Raw genomic sequence first — 9,369 nt, 5'->3', positions numbered from 1 at the left:
GTAAACTTTGATTATGCATGAGATTATGCAAGTATCTGGCAAACGTGACCATCTTTTTTATTATAAACCTTTTAGATGTGTCTACAGCAGGCTCTTCTTTTGACATGACACGTGATGAACAGGCCGATACCTGAATGACAGACTGATTAATTTAGTTTAATTTAATGTAATAAAATTTTTTTGTAGCAGAATGTTGTTACAAAATAAACAAAGATCCATAGAAATAGTTTTCAATTATTAATTATTAAATTCCATTAAAATTAAGACATAAAAATACATTCAAACTGATTAAAACGAATACATACAACACAAAACAAAAGACATGTAAAATAACAACATTATTTGAATAATGCATGAAGCACATACAATGAATATGCAGAAAAAATAGCAACTGTATTGATTTTTGCATATCCATAATCAGTAAAAACAATATATCGCTTAATCTCTAGTATGTATATTTCTGCATCAAAACTTGTCATATACAAAGCCGTAATTGGTTGAATAAGGGTCCACTAGTTAGGGAACAGGGACTGGGCATTATATTTTTACTGCTATTTGTTTTCCTAGAATTGCTCAATAACAATTAGCAGTAATTCAGGTCATTACAGCTACGATCACTAAAGCATGCTGTGTGGCAAAAATAAAATTTAGATAAGAAGTAATACACCCTCCAGCCCAATGTGTAAGTGGGAGCTGTTTTGGTCATGATATCATCGCCCCCTGTTGGATTATTTCCTGCAATTCGCTCTCATTTAAAACGAGGGCTATGCTTAGAATTAGAATGAAGTACTGCTTGCTGCATTTATTAATAAACAAAATCACTTTCTAGCACCATTTCAGTTATGATTTCTGATTAAAATGTAGCCTACTGAGATAGAGATGACCAGTTCAACCAGGGGTGGGGAACACTGGGTCCTGGAGGGCCACTGTCCTGCAGAGTTTAGCTCCAACCCTAATCAAACATACCTGCATTTCATTTCCAAGTAACCCTGAAGACTTTGATTTGATTTTTCAGAACTAAACTCTGCAGGACAGTGGCCCTCCAGGACCAGGATTCCCACCCCTGAGTTAAACAATATGGGGCGGTTTCCCAGACTCGGTTTAGGTTAAACCATGACTTATAGGACATTTAAGTAGATTTTACAAACATACCTTAACAAAAAAAAAACATTAGTGGTGTGCATCCCGAGAAAAAACAATATCAGTGATATATGTTTAGATCTGGCAGTACAAGATGTTTTTAAATTAAGGAAGCTCAAACATGCATTTTAGACTTGGACTAGGATAAGCCCTGTCCGGGAAACCGCTCCTATATTTAGTCCATTGAGATTTCAAAATGTTAACTTTAGGTGGCGGTTTCCTAGACTAAAATAAATGTAAGAGCTGCTAAACTAAAAACAACTTGCACTGAAATATCTTAAAACACACCAATGCCCTTTGATGCCTCAAAATGCACACAAGTAATGTTTTTAGTAAGGCATGTTTGTTAAAACTAGATATATTTCCTAATTAAACTAAGGTCTAGTCCGGTCTTAAACTAATCCTTGTGCGGGAATCCACCCCTAGATGTTTAATTTTTTAAAACAAGCCATGTTCAATTGTAAAACAAATACACAGATACACAAGGAACTTATGTAGCCCACAATAGAACAATGTAGGTTTTATACAAGTGAATTTAATATTTTTTTGGTTGTAACATTTTCTGGACAGGGATTTGCTTAAGATAAGACTAGGCCTTACAATATCTTACATTTTTCGGTGAACTGTCGCTTAAAGTTTAATATTTGAACTAGAACACACATTCATTCATACATGGCACTTATAAAATATATATTATAAATTGTATATACAGAATAATAATATTAAGAGAGAAAAAAGAAACCAAGGTAAGGGGATAAATTGAAAAATGCTTGAAAATACAGTGCTTTTAAACAAAATTTGTATAGACGGTTTCAGCAGTAACAACATAAACAAGCGGCTGTCGCGGTCCGCACGTAAATTCCGGTAAACTCCGCTAAGAATAAATAACAACAAAGTACTTTAAACGTAGTTTATTTATATAAGCAAAAAAACAACACATAGATTACCTAGGAAACCAAAACATTTGTTATTTTCGACGAGGGATTTGTTCAAGAGATCAGTTTAGCAACTAGTCAGACCATTAAAGACGTGCGTCCGATAAAACCGTCTATAAAATAACAGTAAATTATTACATATGAAAAACTCAAAAAATAAAAAAATTAATTAACTTGTTACACTGACATCAAAAGTACATTTAGTTGAAATAAACCTTGACCTTTTTGGAGGAGATTCATTAAAAGGTTAGAAAAATGTAGACAAAAGTCTGAAACAAGAGAAAGGTAGAGTAGATCTCACTGTAAAAAAAATGCAGCATTTTTGTCAAATCAACATATATTTTTATGTTACTTTAACAAGTTCAACTTGATTTTAAAAGTTATGTCAACTTATCACAAGCCCAAACTTAAAAAAAGTGGGTTCAATTGACCTGCAAAACCAAGTTGTTTTAACTTAATGCGGCATTATTTTTTTATAGTCTATATATATCCTGTTAATATACATGCATAAATTGTGAAACTTCTGCGGTTGCACGTCAGCAAATATTTATCATATTTACTTTAAATACACATTAAATAAAAGCACAGTTCATGTGACAAATCTAGGTCGCTTGTTTGGTGTACTTAAATTTGGACCAACGACAACTGGGTCATTAAACCAGAGATAAAAATGGAACTCTGCATGTTAATTGCTTAATATATTTTATATTATTATGGCTTATTCTCTTCCCTTCTACAAAACAAGGTTTGCCTTTAAATATGCGTTTCCCAAATTTGCCCTGTTCAGTGCTGACATCTTTAGTGGGTGCAGGCCAGAGCCTGAATTTTTAAGCATTAGAAGTGAACAGCGACCAATTATTCCCGCTCTGTACACAGTATATGATCCATGCATGCATGTGCCAACTGAACTCAGTTTAACATGCCCCCTTCGACAAAAAATCTATTTTATTATCAGTATAGAGTATAAAAACATCTTTATCAGGTATAAAAACTGAGTCTACTGCTGAGCATCAATGAACAAAAAGGTCATTTGTGCCATTTTAACTGACCCCCTTAAATGTCACTGGAAGAGATATTTGCTCAGTGAAAGTGGGCTTATGTTGAAAATGAGAAGCATAAATGTTGACATTAAAAGAAAAAAAATTATACTGTGGAAGCTAAGAGTATTGCTAAATTAAATTATTATTTATTACTTATTTGTTCTCTTATATTTGACTAGAATAAATAAAAGTAAATAGTACAAAATTACATTTACACTGACAGCACATAAAATCCAAAGGGCACGTCATTTTCCATTTGCACTTCATAGTCCTTGGTGAGGAGACTGTGGTCCCGCCTTCCACAACAAATGCCACTATATTTGGGAGCAATTCCAGAAAGTTTTCAAGTGCGATGAGAAACATGGACCAAACATGGCAAAATTATTGCTTATGTCACTGAAATAATGTGTTAAAGCTTTAGCGAGTTCAAAGCATAAAAGAATTTGGCTAAGAAAGAAGGACTCTGTTACCACTTGAAAGCTACAGAGACCACAAACACCAAACCCATTTCTATGTTTACTGGTTTTCACATGACAAATCAATGCTTGGACTAAAATCTAAGTCGTCACTTGGTGACTGGAGTCTACGGAGTTTGGCGACCCTAAAGCTAACTCAGCAAACTTTATAAAAAACTCATCTCAAACCAAAAAACACCACCAATGTGTAAACTGTGGTATTTCCCTCCCTAGTAATAACATACGATTTAAATAAGAGATGACAGTACAGTGAGTTTAAAAAAAATATGAAGCTGGGAACACAACAGAGAATACCCTCATAGTTATAAGGTCAATGATGTTTGTGAAAAGAGACATGCTGCGTTCACACCAGCCGCGGTAGAGGCGGTAAGCACAACTGATTTCAATGTTAAGTCAATGTAAAGACGCGTATCTGGAGGTCTCGCGGCGCGAATGAGGCGTTTAGCGCGGCGCCGTAGATGCAATTACACCTTATTCGGGAGTCTGGCGCGGTACGCACGAATAGTGTTTTTTATTTTGCGTTGGATGCAAATTTGTGGTTGATGCCAGAGTTGAAAACTTAAGACAACTCAGACAACCAAACAGCACTTGCCCCTCCCACAAGAAGCGGATTTCGTCTCTGAGCAAACTAGACACTGTAGATGCAATTTTGACGCCTAGAGGCGGCAAGCGTGGGTGTTTAAATGTTAAGTCAATGCAAAGACGAAATTAGGCATCCTGCGGAGTGAAACGCGTTGCGCGAATGGCGCATTCCGCGTGAATTGAGCGTTGCTGCGAGAAACCCACAAGTTGAAAAATCTGAACTTCGGCGGATTTCCATGCCGCATTAATCAATCCGGACCATGCTGTAGTAGTGACGTGATTAAAGGAAGCCAGCAGAGTGGCAGAGTCTCAGCGGAGTCGCAGAAGGCCATGACGCGAATTTCCGCGGGAATGTCTCGAATGACTAGAATTTCACGCGTGAATGAAGCGAGTGAAATCAAATATTCAAGCGTCCAACTACGCACCAACAGCGCGTTTTTGTCGCCTCTGCCGCGGCTGGTGTAAACGCAGCATTAAAGGTCACGTTCTTTCTGATCCCATTTTTTAAACCCTAGTTAGTGTGTAATGTTGCTATAATAGCATAAATAATACCTGCAAAATGAAAAAGCTCAAAGGTCACTGCCAGGTGATATATTTTTTTAACAGAATTCGCCTTTCAAAGCCTACAGCGAAGAACGGGACCTTTAATAAAAGATTTTCCAATTTTTTTATCCAATTCAAATGTTACACATTGAATTAAAGGGCAACTATGGTCGGATTCACGTTTCCTTTGGTGTGTAAGTGTGTATTAGTACATGTTAACGAAAGGTAATCCCAAAGTAAACCATGAAGCGGGTTATTGCTTCCAATGTAAATCTCTTTTCTTGGACTACAACAAACACACAGATTGTAGGCAACAGTTTACTTTCTGGGAGTCAAGTTTTCAGGACCCCAAAAAGCCCTTTTTGTGTAAATAAACAGCCAAACCGTATAAAACGTTGCAGTTTACAGAGGAAAATGTTGTCTTGTAAACAGCCCCTATAGGAAAACTCCAATAAGTTCTGTAGGGAGGAAAGTAATTAAAAGGCATTTCTCACCCAAAAATCTAAACGTGGCCACCAATTATTTGCCCTCTATTCCATCTATGTCGAACCCAAATGACTACCTTACTTATGTGGAGAAATTTTTACATGTACTTTTAAACCTAAAAGTAGCCTATTCAAGTCTTTGTGCTATATTATAAGTCCCATTAAAGAGTTGTGTGTTTTTGTTCGCCACCCTTCTAATTTAACATTTTCAGCAAAAGTTCATATGTGGCATTTATAATTCCCCAGGAGAAAATAGATCGTTGGAAGTTCAAATGTACACCCCGAAAGAGACGGCTCACCCTCCCGTCCCTCTCTTTCAAAACGTTCACCAATATCGCCCTGCAAGACTTAAACTCCCCTCCAATCTGTGCTTGTGCGTGAGACTTAACTACGTTCAGGGGGTAAAACGCCACCCCGAGCCCTCCTCCCAGAATCGCCCCACATACAAAGTCATTCACCAAATGCCCCGCCTTCGACTTCGCCTCCGGGAGCAGTTCCTTCAGTGGGCCACGCAAACCAAAGAATAAAGCATTACTAGGGCCGTTCCTCAGTAGAATAGGGACCAGGCCACGATAAAGCTCTGGAATGCCATGTTGCTGTATTAAGACCCGGAAAGAATGTGCAGTGTTCTGAAGGCTCCCGTGATGCCGAGGGTCCTGCAGTAGAGTTTGGACCCTCTCAAAGGGCGTTAGGATGGCTTCAGCACTTCCCGCCAAAACTGCAGCAACGCTCTGTGTTAACACCTCGGGGGCATGAGGAGCGTGACGGTGTAGCAACCCCAACAAGTCCTCATAAACTCCAAACATAATAGCAATGGTGGCGCTTTTCTGAAGCAAGGGAGGTAGGATACCACGGTATAGAGTGTGTAAACCGTCCGCATGAAGCTGCAGCATAGCTTCCCTCACTCGCAGCCCAAACAGCTGCTGGCGGAACAACGCCTTATGAATGGGAAACGTGATGGCAATGTTGGCGAACGCCGCTACAGAACCACAAAAGTAGTGGCTATGACTCTGCAGGGACTCCTCCTGACCTTGGCTCTTTACTTGGACATGCTCTGGATCTTCTGACCCCGGTTTTAAGAGGTCGGCAGAGGCCATGGTTTTCGCTGACCCGATCAAAGGTTGACAGTAAGGGCCAGAGATGATGTCATCATGGTGCACAAACTAGAATGTATTGCTAGGTAAAAAAGGAAAATAAAATTGGTCTTCAGCCATCAAGCAAACAAACATTTAAATGTAAATGGGTCAGTGACAAAAACGGTTTGGCAAGATGAGAAATGTAAAAAATATTTTTGAGGTTTATTTCAATGCACATACTGTATTTATGTTGATTTTTTGCAATTAAAAATTACATTTGCATCATTTTTGCACAAATCTAATTGTTACATTAGATTGAATTAAGAAATCAATTCTTTCTACATTTTCATATTTTACAAAAAAAGAAGATATTTTTATATTTTACTAAATACATGGCATGAACTGTAACATTGGATATAACTGATACAATCTCGTAAACAAATGATGTAAGTAACTGTAAAATGTAAACATGAACAATGACATTTTAAATAAAACAAATTGTGTGAGATGATGCATGGTTTTCTCTATTGTGTCCCCATCCAAATGGTAACTCATAACAGAATCATCATTTTATTTCCAATTTCAAACAGATTAGAAACCAGTAGCAAACCATGGCAACCACAAGACTAGTTACAGTTATTGTTAATACATATATAATTTATAGAATAACTGTTCAACTATAATAGATTAATCTTAAATGTAATTATACAAATGTCTGTCGGTTACAAAATAAAATAAAATAATAATATGCTGACTGTGTTGTAGTAATTATATTTTGATGAAAAATGTGGTTACCATGGTAATTATGGTAAAGGCGTGACCTGGTGATATTTCTGACAAAAACAAATCCCAACACCGCGCCCCGCTCCATCACCAAAGCTAAACAAAGAAAATCATTTAACTTTGTCGAAAACGTTATCTTTTGCTCTAACGTTAGATGAAGCATATTTACTGAATATTAACAATAAATAAATAATATACTATTGCTATCTAAATAACACAAGATCACTTTCAAATAGACATAATGACATCAATTTTACCATTGTGAGTCGACAGATGATAAAATCTCACGAGCCATAGATCATTTGATGTTTAATTGTTTGGTGGTTGAAGATGCAAACACCATCAATTCTGTGTTGTTTTCGCTTCGTCCGCCGACCAAGTACCACTACACGTGCACGAGCATCTCGTGCTCTGATTGCTAGACATACAGATCTGAGATCAGCGGTGCTTGACAATGCCAGTTCTGAGATGTTTCTCTGCTGAGCAGACGATGATTGATAATTTCCTGATCTGAGATCTGCTGCGCATTACTTTGATTAATTAATCTAAGATCTGCTCTGTCACCATTACACTTTCTTAAAAGCTTTATTGCAACAGAAATTAAGAATAGGACAACACAATAAATAGATGTGTTATTTTTACGGTCTACGGTTCGATTTCATGCGGCTCCGGGCAGAGAATATTCTCGCGGTACTATGATGTCACGTGTCGATCGGTTTGCGCAACACCGCATAAAGTCGACAAAAGTCATCATAACACAGAAATATACATTTACTTATTGTCTTCACATACAATCCACGCGCAGTAATGCTTAATGAATTACACAAGGGTACACATACTCATGCTATTAGTTAAATGGGCTCGTTTGTGCTCCATAATAAAGGTACTGCATGGTATTAAAAAGTAGCCTAACTATAAATTCAGTAGAGATGCAGCTTAGGTGATTTCATTCTTAATTTTAAAAACTTTTTACATAACTTATGAAATACAAATATTGTCCGTTAATTGACTAATTATCCAATACAAATCAAACTACAAATTAGCCAACGAGCTACACCTGCAATATTAATTAAATGCGCCTTAGGTTACCCAGCAGTTAGACCATCTTCCTCGACTATATAAGTGTAAAATTAGAGACTCTGATCGGTGTCTCCTGCATCCTACTTGTTACTCTTCGGTAGTACAACTGTGAGAGAGGTAGGTTTTTGGGAGTTGTTGTGGGGTGCTCTATGTATAGACGTCGCGTAAAAGGTGCTCTAGCATCTATTCTGTGATTGATGTGACATAATGATGTTTTTTTCTGTCCCAGGGAGCTCGAGTAAAAATGGCAGACAAACCAGATATCAGTGAGATCTCTCACTTTGATAAGTCCAAGCTGAAGAAGACTGAGACGCAGGAGAAAAACACGCTTCCCACCAAAGAGAGTAAGTCTAATGGAAGGTTTTTGCTTCAGTTGATATTGCTTGAACTGGTGGTTTGATTTGGGTTTTATTTTTATTAAATTCTCTTATAGCCATTGAACAGGAGAAGCATGTTGAGGCATAACCCATCCAATTTCACCAAGGGCAGGATGAAATGGAGACTCCCTTGACTTTAGGCCAAATGTGGCTTCTTCCAACTACTAGTCACTATGGCCATAAAGTGGAATCTGTCCCTCTGTAATTTTTAAATCTGAAGGGTAACCAAGCTTTTAGTAGCTGACTTGCCAAACATTACCTGGTTAATGACAAACATCACTATGGTAAAATCAAGTGTCTGTGCAGAGACTGTTACATGATGTATTCTATGTAAACTTAGCCAAGGTGAATTATCTGCCCTTATTTTGAACTTTGTGAAATAAACTCAAATGAATGTCCCTGAAGTGTGGTTGTTTTCTTGCTGTATGTAACCGTATAGTGAACCTTGTGCACCTTAAAGCAATATTCCAATTTTTAGACTGGCTAGCATTGCACTGTACAGTATGTGCAATGCTAGTCAGTCTAAGTATTTTAATCTAGCAGAGGAAATGAGACTAGTGATCTATGCTTGAGTGTATGACAAATCCTGAAATGGTATTGCAAGCCAGGCCTTCCAACACCCAAAAAAAAAATGTAATCTCAGCTTCCTTTTATTCTAGCGCCTAAGGCACTATCTACAGAAATGCATTAGAGACATGTCCTCAATGCTTGGTTATTCACCAAGGTCAAGAACTCCTCAGTCCACTTGCCAGTGTAAGTTGGTATGATATTGTGGATCCAATGGGTCTGGATGGTCTCACAGACAGCACGGAGTTAAAAAAACGAAATGACAAAATTATCAAGCAAAATAAT

General features: G+C 37.5%; 2 protein-coding genes across 2 annotated transcripts; one reads left to right on the top strand and one right to left on the bottom strand.

Annotated features, from left to right (window-relative positions):
- Nucleotides 1-422: 422 nt before the first annotated feature.
- Nucleotides 423-7,716, bottom strand: slc25a51a (solute carrier family 25 member 51a). Its single transcript, XM_065254578.2, has 2 exons — nt 7,318-7,716; nt 423-6,377 (listed from the first exon to the last, which is right to left on the bottom strand). Exon 2 carries the CDS (start codon nt 6,296-6,298, stop codon nt 5,396-5,398), a length of 903 nt encoding a protein of 300 aa, XP_065110650.1. The 5' UTR covers nt 6,299-6,377; nt 7,318-7,716; the 3' UTR covers nt 423-5,395.
- A 434-nt stretch (nt 7,717-8,150) lies between these two features.
- Nucleotides 8,151-8,915, top strand: LOC135760951 (thymosin beta-b). The gene is made up of 3 exons (XM_065274988.2): nt 8,151-8,257; nt 8,370-8,484; nt 8,574-8,915. The coding sequence occupies exons 2-3, from the start codon at nt 8,385-8,387 to the stop codon at nt 8,603-8,605; spliced, it is 132 nt and encodes a 43-aa protein (XP_065131060.1). The 5' UTR covers nt 8,151-8,257; nt 8,370-8,384; the 3' UTR covers nt 8,606-8,915.
- The last annotated feature ends 454 nt before the right edge of the window (nt 8,916-9,369 follow it).

This window comes from Paramisgurnus dabryanus, chromosome 4 (genome assembly GCF_030506205.2).
Source record: "Paramisgurnus dabryanus chromosome 4, PD_genome_1.1, whole genome shotgun sequence".
NCBI lineage: Eukaryota > Metazoa > Chordata > Actinopteri > Cypriniformes > Cobitidae > Paramisgurnus > Paramisgurnus dabryanus.
This window is presented reverse-complemented; position numbering and strand designations above follow the sequence as displayed.